Raw genomic sequence first — 22,884 nt, forward strand, 5'->3', positions numbered from 1 at the left:
TCATTCTTTCCAGTTGGTGAACCATTGGATAGTTTGATTAGCAGATGTTTAGTGCTGGTTATAAATACAGATTGAGTCTCCCTTGTCTGAAATGTTTGGGACTAGAAGTGCATTGGATTTTGGATTCCCCCCCCCCCCCAGATTTTAGAAAATATGCATATACATGAAATATCTTGGAAATGAGGCCCAAGTCTAAACAAGAAATTCGTTTATGTTTCGTATACATAACTTGCACACATAGCTTGAAGGTCATTTTATACATAATATTTTAAAATAATTTTGTGCGTGAGTGCAGCACACTGAACCATCAGAAAGCAAAGGTGTCACTATCTCAACCACCCATGTGGAGAATTTTGGACTTTGGAATATTTCAGATGTTGAGATTCTAGATAAGGGAGATTCAACCTGTAACAGGAAAAAAAAATAGAAATATGAAGTCGAAGGCTTTCATGGCTGGCATCCATAGTTTTTTTGTGGGGTTTTCGGGCTATGTGGCCATGTTCTAGAAGATTTTCTTCCTGATGTTTCGCCAGCATCTGTGGCTGGCATCTTCAGAGAATGCTTGGCTATTTCCAGGCATGGCCAAATAGCCCGACCCCCCTCCCAAAAAAATAGAAATACTTCACTACATTTGCAAAAACCAAGGATGGCATGTCAGGTGGGCATAAGGTTGATGCCACAGGCTTAGGGGGAGGGACAAGAAGCCATCTCCCTGAGTTTAGTCTTATAACAAACTTGTGACAGGTGTGCAGAGAGAAACTATGGCGTTTGGATTCTCATAAAAAGCCTCATAAAGCATTATGGAAATAGAGGGCAACAAGGCTTAACTTGTACCGAAAGTAAGTAAGAGATAAATTAAGTCCAGTTTGAACTCCTTAATTCTTAAATACTGTCTGCATTGGCCTTGAAACAGAAGGTTTCTTGTAAAGTCTACCAAAACCAAGTTCAGAAAACATGCAGGGGGAACTGTGTTGGCCATTTAACAAATACAAACAAAAATCCATCAGTTATACCTTTGTTGGCCATCTGAAATGCACAATAAACTTGTTGCAAGCTTTCAAAGCTCCATGGACCTCTTCATCAGGTAAGATGTTACAAACCAAACAGGAGGGGAAAAAACAATTGGAGATGTTAGTCAGCTGCCTGCATTTGGTTTCAGTCATTAGTAAAGATGTTAAGATGGGGAGGATATCTTTTGCAGGTAGGCTTCTCCTCCTTCTGGCCATGTGGCAATAGGTTCCCCTGTTGCAGCTGCAATGCAGTACAGTACCTCACAATACAGAAAACATGCAAGGGGAGCTGTGTTGGCCATTTAACAAATACAAACAAAAATCCATCAGTGATACATTTACTACACAATATACTTGTTGCAAGTTTTCAGTGTTGCCATGTTTTAACTGGTTTCCTCCTCCTCTCTTTCTCCAGTGTGGAGTTGAAAACATTAGAAGAGCAGAATCCCTGAATGGAAACCCATTGTTTGCTAAGGTAATTGTCCTCCCTGAGAGAGAGAGTCCCAGTTCATCTAGGAAGCTACTGCTGAGGTATAGTTACAAGGAGAGAGGGGCAAAAATGAGAGCACTGCTTCCCCAATAAGAATTTTATCTTACTCCAAATGAAATTTTCCTTTAGTCCCCAAATTTCTACCATTTCAGAGTGAGAAATCAGAAATCATTCACACCTAGCACTCTTAATGTTGGTTGTATTCACATTCTCTTGACAACTTTGCCTTTCTTTCTTTCTTTCTTTCTTTCTTTCTTTCTTTCTTTCTTTCTTTCTTTCTTACTATTATTTTATTTGGAAGCCTCAACTTTATTTCTCAATGCGCAGCTGAAACTTTAGGTCACTGTAATGCTAGAAATTTGAACACTAAAAAAAATTGGAAGGTTTCTTATTGGGAGAACAAAATTCTCATCTCCCCCACCCAGCTACACACCTGTAGTGGACTCCTGTCACTTTACTCTCTTGACCAATGAAGATTTTGTTGCAGCCACCCCATTTTATCCCAGGAAAAAAAGGGGAGAATTATCCTTATTGGATTATAGTTTCTAAGATAGACAAGAGGAGCATCTACACTGTAGAAATGATGTAACCTGACACCAGTTTATCTGCCATTGTGCCATCCTGCAGAATCTTGGGATTTGTAGTTTTGTGAGGCACCAGCACTCTTCAGCAGGGACGGCTAAAGACCTTGTAAAGCTACTAATCCCAAGATTTCATAGGATGGGGCTACAGCATTTAAAGTGCTGTCAGACTTCATTATTTCTACAGTGTGGATGCATCCAGGATAAGCACATGTAGCTACTAGTACTTTGCTGAGCTTCCCAGGAAGTGAGAGAAGAGAGAGAAGTCTTATCTAGATCAAGGGAAGTAATAGTGCCACTGTATTCTGCTTTGATCAGGTTCCATCTGGAATATTGCATCCAGTTCTGGGCACCACAATTTAAAAAGGATGTTGAAAAACGTGTCCAAAGGAGGGCGACTAAAATGGTGAAAGGTCTGGAAACCATGTCCTATGAGAAACGACTTAAGGAGCTAGAGATGTTTAGCCTGGAGAAGAGAAGGTTAAGAGGTGATATGATAGCCCTGTTTAAATACTTGAAGGGATGTCATACTGAGGAGGGAGCCAACTTGTTTTCAGCTGCTCCAGAGATTAGGACCTGGAACAATGGATGCAAGCTACAGGAAAAGAGATTCCACTTCAACATTAGGAGGAACTTCCTGACAGTAAGGGCTGTTAGACAGTGGAACAAACTCCCTCGGAGTGTAGTGGAGTCTCCTTCCTTGGAGGTCTTTAAGCAGAGGCTGGATGGCCATCTGTCAGGGATGCTTTGATTGAGAGTTCCTGCATGGCAGAATGGGGTTGGACTGGATGGCCCTTGCGGTCTCTTCCAACTCTATGATTCTATGATTTGGGTATGGAACTAGAGAAACGCACCCCAACACTCACTTCTAAGTTGGAGAAAATTATTTTTTTCAGTTACACCTCCCAGAATTCCCCAGTCGTTGGCCATACTGGTTGGGGAATTCTAGGAGTTGCAGCCCCCAAAATATAGTTTATCTAAGCTGTGTTCAGTGGTTCAAAACGCTTAACAATACTGCCAGGCCTGCATGTTTCTTAACATTCTTAGGATAATTTAAACATATTTTTAAATTAGAATAAAATTGATTCTCCCTTCTAAATTTCACGTACCTAATTTCTCCTGCCTATTTCATAGGAGTTGCTTTGTCTATCTTTTATCCAGAGCTGCCAGCTGATTCAGGAGTCTTTATCCTGTCAGAGTAGACCCACTGAATCACTGGGATCTACATAAGTGTTGACTTAATCATTCAGCAATTGATTCAATGAGCCTATACAAATTGAGGCTAGCAATTGGATTTAGGCCAGTTGATCAATCATCTGGCTTTTAAAATTACAATGGCATATACCTCAGCAATTATATTGCAAAGATGATTTTTTAAAAGGGAGAAATGCAATGAAATAAGTATACTTAAAATGAAAGCAGTACATCTGAGAGGATGCACATAAGTTATTCTGTTACTGAACTAACATTCTGCAGCCAGGTTCTGAACATGATGGTTTTATTAAAAGATTTAGGGCCTCTAAACAAGCAAAACATATATTGGCTTACATATGTCCTTATAATTGATACTGTTTTACATCATATTAATGTAATAATAATAATAACAACAACAACAGCAATAATAATAATAATATTTACTACTACTACTACTACTACTACTAAAATTTATTTATATACCACTATTCCATAGATCACAGCGGTGTACAACAATTGATAAAACAGTTAAAAACATCATAAACCCCCAACACCCCCCCCAATATTACAATACAAAAAACATAGTAAAAATTAACAACAACAACACCCCATACAAATGGCTGAGGAGATAGAATACATCAAACATCGCCAAGGGGAAAAGAGTGACAACAAGGCTCATGGGGGGAAAGCCTGGCGAAATAAGTAGGTCTTCAAATTCCTCTTGAAAGCCTCAAGGGAGGTGGTAGTGCGGAGCTCATTGGGGAGAGAGTTCCAGAGCTGTGGGGCTGAAACAGAAAAAGCCCTCCGAGATGCTACATAACGAGCATCTGGAACTCTTAAAAGATGTCTCTCTCCCGACCTGAGAGTGCGGGGCGGATTATATGGGGAGAGGCGGTCCTCCAAGTACCCCGGACCCAAGCCATTTAGGGCTTTATAGGTAATAACCAACACCTTGTATTCGGCCCGGAAGCGAATAGGCAGCCAATGAAGATCTTTTAGGACTGGTGTTATATGGCTGGCCCTGGAACATCCAGTAACCAGCCTAGCAGCCATATTCTGCACTAATTGAAGCTTCCGGGTTTGGTACAAGGGTTGCCCCATGTAAAGCGCGTTACAGAAATCTAATCGAGAGGTTACCAGAGTGTGTACAACGGTCTCAAGGTCCTCCCGGCCCAGGAAGGGACGCAGCTGGCGTATCAGCCGAAGCTGATAACAGGTGCTCCTAACGGTCGCATCCACCTGATCAGTAAGGTGAAGCGACAAGTCTAGGAGCACCCCAAACTGCGCACAGAGTCCTTCACAGAGAGCGTGACCCCATTCAGGACAGGTGGAAAAATTTCCTTACCCAGGCCAGGAGAGCCTATCACTAGTACTTCCATTTTCTCTGGATTCAGGCTGAGTCTGTTTTCCCTCATCCAGCCCATTACTGACTCCAAGCAGGCATTAAGAGGAGAGATGCCATCCCTAGTCACTGCATCAGTTATACCTCGCTCTTGCCTATCGCTCTTGCCTAAAGGAGTCTGTTGTTTTGTACCTCCTCTGTTTCTTATTGTATTGGACTTAGGATGCTGGAACACTAAAGTTTGATCTCCACTGGACCACAGAAACCCATTGTGTAACCATGAGCAAATAACACTCTCTCAGCCTCAGTGGAAGACAATGACAATCTTGCCAAGAAACCTCATGATAAGTTTGCCTTGGGGTTACTGCAAGTCAGAAACAACTTAAAGGCACACAACAACAGATGTTTCTTACAACATTCACTGTCTTATTAACACTTTTTGATTATCTGTTTGAGCTTCCCCTGCTCAGCCTCTAGTTTTCTGTTGTTAAAAATGTCCATCAGAGAGTTGTTAAAGATTTCCAACAGATCAACCCAGTCCATTTTCATAACATATAAATCAGCTTGTACTTCGATGTCAGAACTTTTTCTTATTGTGAGTAATATCTTGTTTACTCAGTGATGAACGTGGCTGGTGGGTTGCCTTAGTTAAGCCCCCTTTTTCTACTTTATGTGTCATACACACTGCTTCAGTAGAAGGGGGTTTATATCTGCCCCATCTCGGATTCGCCCCTTTGCACTTGCTGCCCCTCACTCCTGGAACCTTCTTCCCCCGTGAGCAAGAGCCATCACTTCCTTAACCAGCTTCAAAACGGAGCTGAAGACCATCCTGTTCAGAGAAGCGTTCCCAGGCATTGCATAATTGTCACTTGCTATTTGATATTCTTTTGTTGTCTGTTTTATTGAATCATTTCCTGTATTGCTATGTATTTTATATGTATTATCTTACTAGACAGACCCCTTCCCCACCACCACTCCCTTATCCTTCTGTGTCATGTCTTTTTAGATTGTAAGCCTGAGGGCAGGGAACCGTCCAATTAAAAAGATTGTATGTACAGCACTGTGTAAATTTACAGCTCTTTATAAATAAAGGTTAATAATAATAATAATAATCTGTGAAAGCTCATGCTAAAATAAAAACCAGCTAGTCTTAAAGGTGCTACTAAATTCCTTCTTTTTTCTTCTCAACCTTTTTACCTTCAGAGTGTGTGTGTGTGTGTACACTTAAACTCACACATGTATAACATATATACTTAACTATAAGTCGACCTCATGTACGGTATAAGTGGAGGGTAGGTTTTGGAGCCAAAATTATGGATTTTGATATGTCCCCTTTATAAGTTGAGGGTGTAAAATGTAGGGGCATGTGCCAAAGACCTAAAGAATGAAGCAAGGAAAACAATGCCAAACAACTTACAAAATTCCAGCAGGCACAACTATTTGTGCTCATCCTAAAGGCTGGATGGGTGAGGGGGGGGGGTCAGTGCTTCCAGGACAGAGTATACTTGTGCCTTTCACCAGGGCATGGTTTCTTTTTAAATAAGAGTGAGAGTATAGTACTTACATTGTCCCACGGATAAGTCGACTCAGGTTTTTGGGGTCAATTTTTTAACTAAAATTTCTAGACTTGCACATGAATACAGTGCTCCTGTGCCATACGTAGGTGCACTATACACGGCTTACAGCTTATGCCAAAGCCGCGTAACAATTAAAGCCCATGGTGCGTGCACTGCCCCAAGCCACAAGCACACACCCCATTGTTTGCAATGGGTGTGAGCATACACGGATTTCCCCTTACGTGGGGGGATCTGGAACGGATCCCCTGCATAAAGGAAGGGCCTGCTGTATATACAGTAGGTCTGATAGATATAAACATACACACGTGTGTATGCCTGAATCCTTTTTGTTAGTACCAACTAGAGTACAGTGGTACCTCGGGTTACGAAATTAATTCGTTCCGCGGCTAATTTCGTAACCCGAAAAAACCTTCGTAACCTGAATTGCCATAGGCGCTAATGGAAAAAAATAGCTCTCTGCTGCCCTCCGGTGGCGGCCTTTCCATTTAAAACAGCGCCGGGGTTTTTTTCGTAACCCGAAAAAACCTTCGTAAGCCGAAACAATAAATCCCTATGGGATTTTTTCGTATCCCGAAAAATTCGTAAGCTGGGTAATTCGTATCCCGGGGTACCACTGTAGATGTATCCCTCAGTGACTGAATGGTGGGTGAGTCAACACATAAGTCCCGTTGATTTGGTGGTTCTGCGCTAAGTGCAACTAATGTGAGGATTCAGCCCCTCTGTCCAAATTTTGAAAAAGTCCATGGAGAGGTACACTTGGATGTGGCTTCACCTCTGAATTATTATTTGATTTTACAGCTATTTATTACAAGTCTTTTTTAATACTTAACTTCTGTTATGGTTTTTCAGGCCTTGGCAGACTTGGTCTACTCGCATCTTCAGTCGAATGAAATATGCTCCAAGCAGTTGACCCTGAGTTGCCCACTTTGTGTGAATCCCACCTGCCGAAAGACAAAGTCATTCTTTACCAGTCAAGAGCTGTGAATGGCCATTTGCAGAGGGATAGCTGCAGGTTATCTACTGGAGCAACCTCATGGATTCTCCAAAGTCCCTGTCTTTCTTTTGCTGCTTAGGCTCCCTTCACATAAAACATTTTGCCTCCTGTGTGGCGTGAGTCCCAAGCATAGCAAAAGAGGGTTGGATTTCACTGGGGTGAAAGAGGGATGGATATGAAACCTTTTTCCTTTCCTCTTTTCTCCTTAATGGAGGGATATTGCATTGGGAGGGAAGTAATATTTCAAGGGCTCTATTCTTTGGGTTGCTGAGAAAACTTGTCTTCCTATAAAACTGATAGGCATGTTGGGGACTGTTAGCCTTTCCCCAGCATAAAGGCAGCACCAGACACTCAAAAATTACAAAATGTCTGATCCACATTTTTCACCATGAACTTCATCTGATGGAACATATTCCACCAAATGCAGTTCATGATGAACAAAGTGGTTCTGTAAGTGTCATTGAGCCAGCATGGTGCCAAAAAATTGACTAGAAGATTTTGGCTTGTAGGAATTTATGCCTCCTTTGGACAGGTTTGATTTAATTCTAAAAGGACAACTCCAGAGATTTGGACCTGAGGGTTGTAATCCAGATGTCTTTGCAGAGAGATCTTAATATCAAAACTAGAGGGGGGAAATGCTGTTTTGGACAGCTCCTGGATTTGGAGAGCCATACTCTTTTTTGCAAGCTCTTTTCAATATCATTAAAAAAAATCCTGCCAATTGTTCCAGGTGGGGGACTACTATTTTTGTTGTTATCGTTTTAATACTCTGAGATCTGTAGTTGACACACTGACCACCTTGCAGCTGCTGTTTTGTTTTTCAAATGGGGTTTGATGATCAACCTATGCCATTTTAAAAAAGAAATAGAACACATTTTAAATTTCAGATTTCTTTTTGTGTGGATCTCTTCCTTCCCCCAGTGCAGAACTGATTCTATGTGAGTTTAGCAAAGCTTTGCCACTTGGAACAACAGATTCTCCAAATTACATTTATTACAGTTTAAATAATATTTTCTTCCTGGAAATTTCACAATTTCAGTCCTTGTTTGAAAGAAAAGTTTGGTATATGGGCTGTTGGAAGGTTATCCTTAGTTTAATATGAAAAGAGATTATTGTGTCTTTTGAAAGAACATTCGGTGGTGACTGTGGCTGATGAATCTCTTCTGAATTTTACCCTTATTTTTTAAAGTATTGATCTATTTAAAAAAAAAAAGCAAGGTGCTGAGACCTTAGATCTAATCCTCAAGCACCTTGGACTAAAGTCTGACACAAACTCACTGTCCCACTAACATAAAATCCCACCAGCCACCACTGAGAAAATTGACAGTGTGCATCTTGTTGAGCTCAACATGTGGATTTCTGATGTTTTCAACTTCTATTCTGAGAAGCTCCAGTCAATAAGGCATTATGAAGTTGTAGTTCAAAGCAGTGTTTCCATCTCTGTTGTACCTTATCCTGGGTGCTGAGCCTAGATTCAATTGACAGTCAAGTGAGAGTCTTCTGAGAGTCAAGTCCTGTGGGTGGCCTTTTCATATGAAACATCCATGTGCCTATGTTTTAGTACTTATTAATTAACTGATGAATATAGTTAAAACACTGTTGAGTGTGCAGCTTCATGCACAAGAATGTGGAGAATATGTGAAAATGGGCAGCATCTGTGGGTAATCCTGCACATTCGCCAATCAATTTCGAAAATGCAAAGATGTATTTTATATTGCCTATTTAATGTGCATAGTCTCCATGTAAAAGAAATATTGCCCAGGAAATACCCATTGTCCCCAAAGGTGTGTGTGTGTTTACATCCAGTTTCTGTCCAGTGTGATATACATTGTTCATTTGTTCATCTTCTCCAGCATTACATGAAGACAATATATATAGTTGGGGTATTGTAACAAACCCCCTTTGGACAACCTGCACACATTCTCCATGATTGTGTTTACAACCATAAGTGTTTATGCACTATTTCTACTACTTGAATTAACATCAACCAGAAAATATGTTTGTATTTCATTAGATTAGGTTTTGTCTCTGCAACTGGAACTGTTTAAGAAATTCAGGCGTTACTTAAGAGACTGTTGTTGATATTCCAGTTTTCAACGATTACTTGCAAGCAAGGTTTCAGACTGGTAAATGTCACTGTTCATCGGGTGCTCTAAAGCTTTTAGGACGTCCAGTAGGAGATACCAGAAATGTTGGTCATGAGAGCTTGTTTTGACATTTGACACTAGGCTAACTAATAGAAACAAGCTTGCCATTTGAACATTCAGTAGGTAATTTCAAGATTTGCTGGTAAACGTGAATATTTTCTTGAGGGCCTTATACGATTATCAGAATTACCAATATGTACGAATATTAATTCAATATTTCACATTTAACCACAACATGTAAGTTTTTACACCAATAGAAGTCCCTCAAGAAGTTGTCCCATTATTGTTAATTGTTGTCAGATAACTTCCGTACAACATGGGGCTTCTGTGTAAGAAATTAACCAGCTTTCTGTTCTTCACTAAGGGCTTCCTTCTCTTTGAACAAATGAGATATGAGGTTGCTTTTCAGAGTTGCTTTATAGATCTGCTTATCACTTTTCAGCTGTCAAGCTACTGTGGTTTTTGTGGGATTTCTATGAATGCAAATTGATCTGTATTTAATTCATGTTGTCAATTAAACCCCAAATGATCTACAGTATTAGAATCTCTCTGTGTGTGTGTGTGTGTGTGTGTGTGTGTGTGTGTGTGTGTGTTAAACTCATGGTGAATACATGAGATGGTTGTCAGCAGGTTTTTACCTCTTGTCATTGGTAACCAGTAAATTATAAATCTTTTGAAATTGAAAAAAGGATGGGTATCCTGGTTGGGAGATCCAGCATGGTGTAGTGGTTTGAGGGTTGGATAAGGACATTGGGAGGCTAAGGTTCAAATCTCCACTCAGCTATGGAAACCCACCTGGACCATGGGTAAGTCACACTCTCTCAGCCTCAGAGGAACACAAAGGCAAATTCTCTCAGAACAAATCTTGCCAAGAAAATCCCATAGTAGAGTTGCTGTAAGTTGGAAATGATTTGAAGGCAAACAATAACAACATAACAACAATTCTGGTTGGGAGTCTGGTGTAATTTGATCAAATGTAGTTTGCTTTAGAAGAGTCATCAGGGTTTGAGTGTTGGGCTAGGACTCTGCAGGATCAGGGTTCAAATCCTCACTTAATAATGAAAATCTGCGGGGTAACTGGGCAAATCACACTTTCTTGACCTTAGAGGAAAGTCATGGCAAACCACCTCTGAATTAATCTTCCCAGGAAATCTCTATGATAGAGTCATCATAAGTTTGAATCTGGAGGGTCATACATTCCCTACCCTTGTCTAAGAACACAAGGAAGGAAACCAGGACCAAAATCCACATGTAGACCTACCTTGTTCTTAGTTACCACACATCTAGAATTAGTGTAGCAAAGTCAATTTGTCTGTATGTGGGTTCCAGTTATTATCTTAAACCTGTCTTTCAGTCTGTCTCCTGTATGTATTTTGCAGATAAAAATGCCAGCCTTTTTTTTATCATGAAATCGTAAACTTGAAAGGACCTGCAAGGGCCACCTAATCCAACCCCTTGTTGTGCAGGAATACACTACCAAAGCACTACTGAAAAATGCTAATCCAATTTCTGTTGAATGACCTTCAAAGGAGGAGTGCCCCCCACTCTGTGAAGCAGTCTCTTCTACAGTTGAACAGTTGTTACGGTAAAGAAGCTCTTTAGGTAAAATCTTATTTCTTGTACAATTTGAGTCCATTGGCTCACATTCTAGTCTCTGGAGCAGCAGAAAACAAGCTTGCTCCAGCTTCTACATGACATCCCTTCAGATATTAAAAGATGGCTATGTCTTGCTTTCCCAAGCTTAACATATCCAATTCTAAGTCATTGCTCATTAGACCAGGTTTCCAGACTTTGGCTCATCTTGTTTCCCCTCCTCTGAGCATGTTCCAGCTTGTCAATATCCTTCTTCCCCAGTAGTAGCCAGAACTGGACACAAGTGAAGTCTGATCAAAGCAGAATAGAATGTCACTACTACTACTACTCTTGATCTGGACACTTGATGCAGCCTAGAATTACATTGGCATCAAACTGTTGACTTTAGCTTGTGGTCTACTAAGACCTCTAGATCCTTGTCATGTACTGCTTTTAAGCCAGATGTCACCCATCCTGTATGTGTGCTTTTCATTTTTCCGGCTTAGATATGTAGTACCTTACATTTAGCCTTGTTGAAATTCATTTTGTTAGTTTTGACTAATTTCTTCAGTCTGTAAAGGTTATTTTGGATTTTGATCCTGTCCCTTGGGGTATTCATCCCCCCCAATTGGTGTCACTTGAAAATTAGATAAAGATGCTAACACTGCTCACTATAGATATTTCATGATAGCCATCTGAGTTCCCATGAGTTCCAACTTTAGGTTACAGGGAGTGCTGGGTGGCCAAAATGTAAACAGTATCCTTCATTCCCAAATAAATTCACCAGTTCCTCTCTCCTCCATTGCCTTCTGTCTAAAATTGGAAGAGACCACATGGGCCATCCCATCCTACTGTGCACTCCTGACAGATGGTCATCCAAACTCTGTTTAAAGGGCTCCTAAGGAGGAGGCTCCGAGGCTCCACTACACATTGAGACAGCATATTCCACTCTTGAACAGCGCTTACTGTCAGGACGTTCTTCCTAATATTGAGGTAGGTGGAATCTCTTTTTCTATAGTTTGAATCCATTGCCCCATATCCTAGTCTCTGAAGCAGCAGAAAACAAGCTTGCTCCATCCTCAATGCGACATCACTTCAAATACTTAAACATGGTTATGATGTCACCTCAACCTTCTCTTCCCCAGGCTAAACATACCCAGCTTTTTAAGCTGATCCTCATAGGACATGGTTTCCAGACCTCTCACTATTTTGTTTGCCCTCCTCTGGATACATTTCATCTTATCAGTATCCCTCTTGAATTGTGGTGCCCAGAATTGGACATAGTATTGCAGGCAAGGTCTGACCAAAGCAGAATACACTGGGCCCTTGGTTTAGTTCCAGGACACTCCCCCCCCCCCCCCCGCAATGGATACCAAAATCTGTGGATGCTTAAGTCCCATTAAGTAGAATGGATGGTAGCCCTTATATAAAATGGCAAAATCAAAGTTTGATTTTTGGAATTTATACCGTCGGCCCTTCTTATACACAGATTTTTTTATACACGGATTCAAGCATCCATGGTTTGAAAATGTTCAAAAAAAGTATAAATTTCAAATATCAAACCTTGATTTTCCATTCTTTATAAGGGACACGATTTTGCGATGTCATCAATAATGGGACTTGAGCATCCATGAATTTTGTTATCCATGGGGGATCTTGGAACCAAACCCTAGCGTATAACAATGGTCCACTCTATACAGTGGTCCCTTACCTTACGCAGGGGATCCATTCCGGTCACACCCCACGTAAGGCAAAAAGTGCATATGCTCAAGCCCCATTGGATATAATGGGGCTTCTTCTTGCAGCGCAGCTGTGTGCACCATTCTCCCTTTTGCTATGCAGCTTCAGCATAAACTGAAAGACACGTATAGTGCAGTCATGTATGGTGCTGGCACACTGTATTTTAAAAAAATATTTTCAAGCCATGGATGCTTGACTCCATGGATAAAATATCAATGGATACTGTGAGCCGATTGTAGTGTGGTACTGTTACTTCCTTTGAGCTAGACAGTTCATTCCTCTTGATGGAATAGTAAGATCATATTGGCTTTTTTAGCTGTTGCATCACATTGTTGACTTATGTTTAGCTTAAGGTCTACTAAGACTTCTAAATCTCTTTCACATATATCATTGTCAAAACTAGCTGTACTCTATCCTCCCTCCCTCTCTCTCTCTCTCTCTCTCTGTGTGTGTGTGTGTTTATAACAGGAACCCTGACTATACTACTATCAAGAGGGCAAAGCGTAAGCCAAGTGACAGAAGCCACTCCATCCTCTCGCTTTTGGCCCTCACTTTTAGACAGAGAGGATAGGTAAAAAGCCTGGGACAATAAGCAGGACCATAACTGAATTTAGACCTTGGCAAGTGCCACAGACTAAATATATTTGTATGCATGTTATATGTACAATTTATAGCCCACCTTTCTCCCAGCACAGAACCCAAGGCACAGGATATGCAGAGAAGTTGGAAATATATTTTTATTATCAGTTCCTAAGATGAAGCCACCAACTCCTTAAAGGTCTCTTTCATTCTACACAATTACAGCACTTTGATGAACTGATGTAACTCCATCCTGTGGAATCCTTGAGTTTGTAGTTTTCTGAGCTATGATTTCTCTGCCAGACAGCTCTAGTGTCTCCCCAAACAACAAATCCCAAAATGCCGTAAGGTGTAGCCATGGCAGCTGAAGTGGTATCAAACTACTACAGTTGTGTAGTGTGGATGAGAAGTAAGCAGAGAAGTTCGCTGTTGCAAACACACTGCCTGGCTGGCAACTCAGTTGAGAATCAGCACAGACTTGAAAATTGACGGCTAAGTTTTGTGGGAATGTTATAATGGCTATAAAAATTGATTGGCTTTTTATCTGTGTTCCAAAGAAGGGAGGCAGAATTAGCTGGCATTAATTATGAGACATCTTGTTTTATCCCACAGTAGCAGGAGGTATTTAAAATTCAATGTTTATGTATCCTTAACCTCAAGTGAGATAATTACCCCAACCTGTTTGGTTTACTTTTTGCTATTAGTCCATAATGCAGATAACAATTAATTTTCTAGCTTCTAACAGACAAGAGGATGATTGGGTGAGCAGAGCTGGTGGTTTTAGATTAGCAGGGAGTATACAATTAGTGTGCACACTTTCTTCTGCTGTGTTGCTTAGCTGGCATCTTTTCAGAAGTATCAGTATTATAATAATAATAATGTTAATTGTTTCTATTTGCATTTGAAAAGGATGGGCAAGGCAAAGGGCTCTGTATGAATTTTCTGCCCAAATCATTTACCTTTTCAGAATACACCCTTGCAAAGAGATAGTGTTGTTGGAAGTAACACAACTAGCTCAACATCCATCCTCCAAGAAAGGGACAGATGGGAAACTCAGCATGTGTCCTCAGGTCTACTGCCCATCTGTGTGTGACATTTCCATCATAGGTGGGGAAGATTGAGCCAGAAGAGGTTACTTAGTCAAGTGTGTGCGTGCGCGCGTGTGCATTCGTGCCATCAAGCCCTGTCAATTTATAGTGGCCCCATGGATTTGCATAGGATTTCTCAGGAAAGAAATATTCAGACGTTCTTTTGCCAGTTTTTTTCTCTGAAATATAGCCTACAGCACCTGGTAGGTGTTTGCAGTCTCCCATCCAAACTGCCTTTCTTAGGACTTTATCACATGGGGCAGTTGAAAGTATAAACAGAGATGATCCCGTGAAAATTGCACATTTGCAATGAAGATGACATTGCGATTAAACAGTCATTATCCTGGGAATATCCTGGGAATATCATGCAATTGCAAGAAAGCTTTTTGCACGATGTCATATTGAAAATCCCAAAAATGCTTTCTTGCTGTTTATTGCTTGGTTATTCCTTTGATAATGGCTCTTTTATTGCACTGTGTCTGAAAATCTTAATTGCAATTTAATAGTAATTGCACGATTTTCACAGGATAAACTCTGTTTAAACTTTCAATTTTCCTCTGTATGATAAAGTCCAATTTTATTCCAAATTAGTACCTTCAGGATGGTAGGAGTCTGGTGTTTGGATCATTTCTCTATTCAGTTAATTTCTGCACATTTAAGCAGCATGCAGAAACATTTAAAACATTTTAAAATACATTTTTAAAAGTTAAAGTAAAAAAAGAATAAAATCATTTTATTTATTTATTTATTTTATTTGTATGCCACCTTGCGCTCAGAATGGCTCACAGATAAAATTAGTTAAAAACTTAACAATAAAACTCTAATAACAATTAAAATCACTAAAATCATTTAAATAGTATAAAGTTATGTTAAATATATAACAGTTAAAAATATGAATAAACACAATGACTGAAGAAGCAGAATATAAAACCAAGGTAAAGGCAGCAACAGTGTGGGGGGGAATACTTGAGTGTATAAACTCTGAATAAAAATGCAGTTTGCAAAGATGTAAAAGCAGTAAAGTTCTTTGAACACCTGGGTGAATAAAAAGGCCTTCAGCTGGCACGAAAAAGATGATGATGATCAGGGGGGTGAGCATTCCACAAATGTAATGCTACCACTTGAAAGGCCTTCCATGTACTTGGTAACACAACCGTATCTTACTCTGAACTGGATTAGAATCATACAATTAGAGTAAACCTCAGAGGCTATCCAGTCCAGCCCTTTACTGATGAAGAAATATCAGAATCCCTGATAAGTGGGCATTCAGTCTCTACTTGTAACACATGTTGATGAAATAGAGTCCATCCATTTTAAAGCAGTTTGTCCATTGTTAAATACTTTATACCACCAGGAAGCTCTTTCTAAAGTCGAGTTAAAACCCTGTTCTTTCTAACTGGAACCCTTTGCTTTGGGTTCTACACACTGCCATAGAAGTGGGGAAACTCTGGCCCTCCAATTTGAATTCTCAACTCCAATTTGCCTGAGCCAGTGTAGGCAGTGACCAGGGGCAGTGGAGGTTGTAGTTACATACATCTGGCAGCATTGGATTAGACTGTGCTGTGGGCTTGTCTATTCAAGGGAAAAAACCCAACCCCAACCCCCAAATCTGGTGTGATGAGGCCATATGACTTACTGTCATATCTGCAGCAAACTCAGGGTATACCATCTTAATCTGGGTTAAAAAAAAAAACTCATCATTTTTTCCAGAGTTTGAAGGAAACTCCTGTGTTTCCTGTAGTGTGAACAAATTAGGGTTGCCATAATTCTCTACTAAAAACCGGGACAAAATGTAGGACAAAATTTAGACCAAAATATAGGACAATTGTAGGATAAAATTTAGCCCAAAATGTAGGACATTTAAGAAAAAATTGAGGACCTTAAAAGTCCTACATTTTGGACTAAATTTCATCCTACAGTTGCCCTATATTTTGGGCTAAATTTTGTCCTGGATTTTAGTAGAGAATTATGGCAACCCTATGAACAATGGATCCACTCTGGATTTCGGATAGTGTGGGGAGGCAGGACAGGTTTTCCCCTCCTCAACACTGCTGTGATCTGGGTGTCCGAATGCAGAGCAAGCGACTGAGGAGTTTATCACACGGGGGAAATCCCGTGCAAAAAAGGAGTGGCTTTTGTCTACTTTCCCTCCACTTTCTGTTTGGGTTAACATTAGTTTAAGAATTACATAGTGTAAAAATCAACCCACTTTTGCAGGTTCCCCCCCCCATTTAACCCCCCGCTTTTGCACAAGATTTCCCCCATAAGATAAACTCCTGAGACAGTGGTGGTGGCACCAAGGAGGGAAAAACTTCCCACTGACTGGCTGAGACCTTGAGGTAAATGGTGGCACCTTCCCAGACAGTGATCTCTCCTGCCTTCCCATCCCACAGCCCCGAATCAATGGTGGATTCATTGTTCACACTACAAGAAACAACTGAGTTTCCTGCAAACGGCCAGGATGGAGGTTATGATGCTATAACTACACATAGAGGAAAGGCAGCAGCAGCAAACAAAAGCAACATCCAGATGCAGAGACGTGTGTATCTACCTGATATCCCTGTGGAGAAATGGAGCCATTTGGCTCAAGGGCAGGCCCGGGGCAGAATAGGCTGGAGAGTCATCTTCATCTTTATAATAAACTTTTTTATTATAAAGATGAAATTTTGGGACGTTGGTTCCTAGGATAAACTAGCCTCAAGAGTCTTGGATTAATGCTAGAGTATCCCAATTTGAAATCCCTCCCCTCTGCATTTAGGTCATATTGAGAGTTAAGTGGCCTATCTCACAAGTTTATTATAAAGATGAAATTTATTGTTGTTGTTGTTGCTGTTATGTGCCTTCAAGTCATTTCTGACTTACGGCGACCCTAAGGTGAACCTATCATGGGGTTTTCTTGGCAAGATTTGTTCAGGGGAAGTGTTGCCATTGCCTTCCCATGAGACTGAGAACCAAAGATTTGCCCAAAGTCACCCAGGGAATCTACATGGCCGAGCTGGGAATCTAACCCTGGTCTCCAGAGTCACAGTCCAACTCTCAAACCGCTATGCCATGCTGGCTCTCATAAAGATAAAGTAGGAAGACAGAATTATTCTTGTCACTCTGACCTTCTTGGAGGAAGAATGGACTGTAAAGCTCATCATCATCATCTGAGGAATTGCTGAACTTTTGCCATGATGCCCATTATTTAATCTATTTGCCATTTTAGTATTCTGCTGGAAGCAAAGTCCTTGCACATGTGTACAGGGCATATTGTAGGATGCACAGTTCATCCAGAATACTTGCCAACAATTTGTATCATTGCTAAGAGTGTACCTGAAAACAGGAATGTGTGGACCTCCAGATGTTGTTAGACTGTAATCCTAACCAGCATAGCCAATGGTGGAGAATGATGGGGATTGCAATCAAAACATTTGGTGATCTTCATATTTTCCATCCTCCCCTTAAAAGTAGAGCAAGCCAAAGCAAAACAGAAGACAGGCCTCTGGAGTCATTAATAGCAAAAGAAGAAATTCCAGTAAGTACAGCTTGCATGGTAAGGGACAAGAAAGCTGTTTCCAGGGAAGCTGGTCTCTGATAATTTTGTGTTTAGGAACCCCTAGCCAGCTTCTGCGGAACCCTTTGAACACGATTGCCTTACACAATTTCTCATCCTCTTATCAAAAATCAGCTCAAGCCCAAGGACAGCATGAACAGAGAGCTTTAAAAAGAGAAGGGGGGGGCGGGAAGTGAGAGCAGGCAATTTGACCTTGTCTCAAATGAAAACCCACCCACAACTGTTAATTTATTTGGTTATCTATTAACAGTCTCTAGGCAGCTTAGTTTTTACGTTTAAAATTAAGTGCTTGATTGATTATTTTCTGGAACAGTGATGGGATGTTGTTCTATACTTAAGCCAATCCATTAGTGAGCTCTCATTACTGATCTCTGGTGTGTATGTGTGCCTGCGTACGTGGGCTTATTTATGTAGAAAAGAAAGACATTGGGATTGTGGGGAAGATCAGGATGAGTTCAGATTCAAGTAGTTATTGGTGATGATTTTTTAATAGTCATATCCATTGGTTATCAGAAAATCCAACATTATACTGTCTTTGATCCTAGACCAGCCAGGCTGTTAATGATAATGAAAGTATGTGTCTTTCTACATGCACATCTACAGCTATGCATAGATACGCAGGGTATCTCTGCTGTATTCACTTGCATTGTATTTGAGTTTGTTGAATTAACTGTTCTCTCAAAAGCAACCTAGTCCCCCTTTCTTTCTTCCCTTGCTTTCTCATAAACAATGTAGTAGGCCTGTGTTACAATGGATTAAATAAACCTCATACACAATATCAGGATTTATATGCAGCCTAAAACAAAATTGATGTTAAAGGAACTATAACTAGTCACTAAACTTTTGAAACAAAACTTGTTTCCTGTATATTTTGAAACAGGATGGTGATCAGGATAAAATAGTGCTTATTAATTCAACCTGTCAAAAATGTCTGGTAATTCCTGAACATCACACTGCTATTGAAGACATAAGAAGAGGCCAGACATTTTTCAGGTTTGTTGGCAGCCATAAGTCATATGACTATGATGTAGCTGACTCTATTATTTCCTGGGCAGCTGGGAGATGCATGATTGTGTCAGCTTTACCTCTGGCTGTCCTTGATCAGTCTGTGTCCATTCAATTAAATCATTATATAGAGGTCTTTCTAAAGGTTTCTTCAAGTCTGCTAATGCAATGACTAGTTGGTTATGTATTATATGCTCCTTGCAAAGGTTTGGGATGGATTTTGGAAAGACAATGGGGACACTCTTTACTGTAGTTCAGTCATACAGAGTTGTTCATCAGGAGTATTTTGCTGTCTGGCTAAGTTATTTTACTGTTATACAGGTTGAGTCTCCCTTATCCAGAATTCCAAAATCCAAAATATTCTAAAATCATCCACATGGGTGGCCGAGATAATGACACCTTTGCTTACGGATGGTTCAGTGTACACAAACTTCATGCACAAAATTATTTAAATATTATGTATAAAAACTATGTGTATAATGTGAAGTTGAAGGCTTTCATGGCCACATCCATAGTTTTTCTCTGAAGATGCAGCCACAGATGCTGGTGAAACATCAGGAAACATCTAGAACATGGCCACATAGCCCAAAACCCCCACAAAAAACTATGTGTATAAGTTAAATATGAAACATAAATGAATTTCATATTTAGACTTGGGTTCCAACTCAAAGATATATAAGCAAATATTCCAAAATCTGAGGAAACAATCAAAAACATTACTGGTCCCAAGCATTTTGGATAAGAGAGACTCAACCTGTAATAACCAGTTTAATGGCCTACAGGAGGGCCTCTTGCTGAAGACACTAATCCCTTTCCACTGAAAAGGGATAACAGTGCTGTAGTTATTGTAAGCTGCAGGTGCTGTACTTGTATTACAGCTCCATTCAAATTTGCTCATGGGAAACTTCAGGAATTTTTAGGGTGGCAGGTAGTGAAGCTGAACACTAGTGTGTAATTATATGTATGTGCAGCATGCACCACTTCCAACATGTCTGTATATTCTATGCCTCCATGCATGTTTTGTGGCATAGCATCATATTCCATGACATTTACAAGCCCACACTGAATAGACCACACTCTTGGAATGGGACACTGCCTCTTCTTGAATATTTGTTCATCCTGGGACAGCCCTATCATTAGAGACAGTATGGCAGCAGGTTCTAGGTGTTGTGAAAGGGAAGCATAATTATTCATTATTTGTTGTCCATGGGATTTTCCAGCATGTTAAGAAATAACATTTCTGCTCTTGAGTAAAATCACTTTGACACGCACATGTGTGTGTGATTTTCTTTTTCTGCTTCAGGCAGCAAAATGCTATGTTCCACTCCTTCCTTTGTTTTGGAAACCAGAATGAATTCACCATAGTAGCAGAAAGCAGTGAAATTTGCAAGGAATCTCTTTGGCAGAAAGAGGGGGGGGGGGAGAGAGTACCCTTGATCAGGATTTAAGGTTGTGTTTATTTATTTTAAAACATTTCCATGCACCTTTTCATTCAGGGTTTGTTGTTGTTGTTAACCGCCCTCAAGTTGATCTCAACTCATGGTGACCTCATGAATAAGACATCTCCAACACTCCCTGTCCTCCACTGCTCTGTTCAGGTCCTGTAAATTCATACCTGTGACCTTAATAGAGTCCATCCATATAGCATGCCACCCTCCTCTCTTTCTACATCCCTCCACCTTTCCCAGCATTATCGTTTTTTCTAATGAGTTGTGCCTTCTCTTGATGTGGCCAGAGTATGCCAGCCTCAACTTTATCATCTTGGCTTCCATGGAGATTGCAGGCTTGATCTGTTCTAGGACCCATTTGTTTGTCTTTTTAGTTGTCCATGGTATCCTCAGCACTCTGCTCCATCACCACAATGTATTGCTTTTCCTCTTATCCACTTTCCTCACTGTCCAGCTCTTGCACCCTGTCCTGGACTACGGCCAGCACACACAGACACATGCCAATAAGGAAGGCTCAGCAAGGCAATTAACTATGCAGCTGGAAAATAGTCCACAAACCTTGCAAAGAGTGAGAGAGAAAGCAAGCCGAAAGCCAAAGCCGAAGTCAGGATAACAGAGGTCACAATAGTCAGTCCAGTCCAGTCCAGTCCAAGGTCAGGTCAGCCAGCAGATAGCAGTAGTCCAGTTCGTTCCGAAGTCAAGAGTCAAGGCAACAAGTAGTCAAGATACAGGGAGCCAGTGCAGGCAGCAATCACACCAAAGGATCATGCAATAAACTCTGGCACTGAGTTGGCGTCTCCCCACTCATTAAGTAGGAGACGCTCTCCCCTGTGGCACCTGAGGGTGATTTGCTAATTGCCTCTCAGCAATCCTCCTGGATCTATGCACGCAAGCACTCCGCCCTGCGTTGCCTAAAGCAGGGACGTAGCCAAGGGGGGGGGGTTCTGGGGGGCCGGGCCCCCCCCCCCCCCCCTTAAAAAAAAGAAAGGGGTGTGCTGTTGCGCCGCCGGCACCCAGCCCCCATTATAATGATGGCACTTAGTCTGGACCCCCCCCTTCCTAAAATCCTAGCTACGTCCCTGCCTAAAGGAAGGAACCTCCAGGCATGATTCCTCCCCAGAATCACCACTAGGCTGTTGCACCACAAGAGGAATCCCACCAGCATTAGGACCTGGCTGAGCTGCCTCCTCTAGGGCTGGGAAATCGCAGCTGGGATCTGGCAGAGCAGGATTAGCAGCTGGTGTAGCCGCAATTTCCCCTTGCACCGGAGTAATCACATCCTCCTCCTCTGAGTCCGGCTCTTGGCTGGCCATGACACATCTGTACATGGTGATGGGGAATACAATGGCTTGGACGATTCTAACTTTTGTGCTCAGTTGTATATCTTTACACTTTAGGATCTTCTCTAGTTCTTTCATAGCTGCCTTCCCCATCCTTGGTCTTCTTCTGATCTCTTGACTGCAGTCTCCATTTTGATCAACGTTTGATCCAAGATACGGAAACTGTTTTACTGTTTTAATTTCCTCATAGTCTAGGTTGAATTTACATAGATCCTCTGTGGCCATTATTTTTGTTTTCTTTATGTCCAGCAGTAAGCCTGCAAGCTCACAATAAAAACAGATACAACAAACCTGGGAGCTTAAAAAAATAAAACAGTAGCACCTTAAAATCCATCAAAACCATTCATTAAAAGCCAAGGATAACTAACAGCATTAACAATTTGGAAAATAATCAGAAACCACTTACCCACTCTCAATTCATCAGCATCCATCCACACCATCAGTGCATCCAGGCAGTACTACTAGACTCAGATGTAACAAAGAAATAGAACTGACTGTCATCTGATGACACTCAACCCAAACTTCTGTCACATCTCCCTGGTGTGAGGATCCAAGATGTGACAGAGAGGATACTAAAATTCATCGAACCCATTGACCATAAGTCTTTCCTGCTGATCCACATGGGAACAAGTGATATTGGAACATGGACCTTCAATATATTGCAAGCAATTATGAGACTCTGCGTTAGTAGCTGATGGACCTTGGGGCAAAGGTGATTGCCTCATCACTCTTCCTTGTTGAAGGTCATAGCACAGGAAGAGAAAAATACTGCAGATAAACAAATGGCTGTAGAAATGATGTTGTTGGTAAAGATTTGGCTTTTTGCAGCCTGATCTGCATTTCCATGAAGAAGGACCTCCTGGAAGAGGCAGGTTGCATCTAACAGGGATTATCTTGCTAGCACTCTCACAGACCTGATCAAAAGGACTTTTAATTGAATACAGACATATCTCAGTAAACAAAGCCTCTGCCAAAGAAGCTCCTAAAGTCTTTTTACATCCACTCAGCCTGTTTTCCTCCTTTTCCTCTGTCTAGCAGCATTGGCATTGTGAGGATGGTGAAAAGAGATGCAGAAACAATGGGTTGTAGCAGAGTGTTTGGAGTAAATAATGCAATAAAGCTCAAGCAGGGAAAGAATGGGATTTTACTGTACCTGATCGTACTGTTATCTGGTGTGTGTTGGCTTACAAGGTAAACTATAGCAGTCTCCAAATTCCCTTA

General features: G+C 41.0%; 1 protein-coding gene and 1 long non-coding RNA gene across 3 annotated transcripts in view; one reads left to right on the plus strand and one right to left on the minus strand.

The window, feature by feature from the left end:
• Positions 1-9,868, plus strand: part of FECH (ferrochelatase) — a 29,431-nt gene extending 19,563 nt beyond the window's left edge. Inside the window, exons 8-9 of the mRNA XM_042450931.1 lie at positions 1,426-1,485; positions 7,044-9,868. Coding sequence (XP_042306865.1) covers positions 1,426-1,485; positions 7,044-7,178 — 195 coding nt within the window. The 3' untranslated portion in view covers positions 7,179-9,868. The remainder of the gene's footprint in view (positions 1-1,425; positions 1,486-7,043) is intronic.
• LOC121922049 overlaps positions 1-22,409 on the minus strand; it is a 30,835-nt gene extending 8,426 nt beyond the window's left edge. The window contains exons 1-3 of one of the 2 annotated variants that reach the window (XR_006102090.1): positions 22,070-22,409; positions 1,014-1,075; positions 347-405 (exon numbers count right to left, since the gene is read on the minus strand). This is a non-coding gene — a long non-coding RNA (uncharacterized LOC121922049). Of the gene's footprint in view, positions 1-346; positions 406-1,013; positions 1,076-22,069 lie in introns of those variants that run through there. The other variant, XR_006102089.1, reaches the window with a different exon arrangement.
• Positions 22,410-22,884: the final 475 nt, after the last annotated feature.

This window comes from Sceloporus undulatus, chromosome 2 (genome assembly GCF_019175285.1).
Source record: "Sceloporus undulatus isolate JIND9_A2432 ecotype Alabama chromosome 2, SceUnd_v1.1, whole genome shotgun sequence".
Taxonomy (NCBI): domain Eukaryota; kingdom Metazoa; phylum Chordata; class Lepidosauria; order Squamata; family Phrynosomatidae; genus Sceloporus; species Sceloporus undulatus.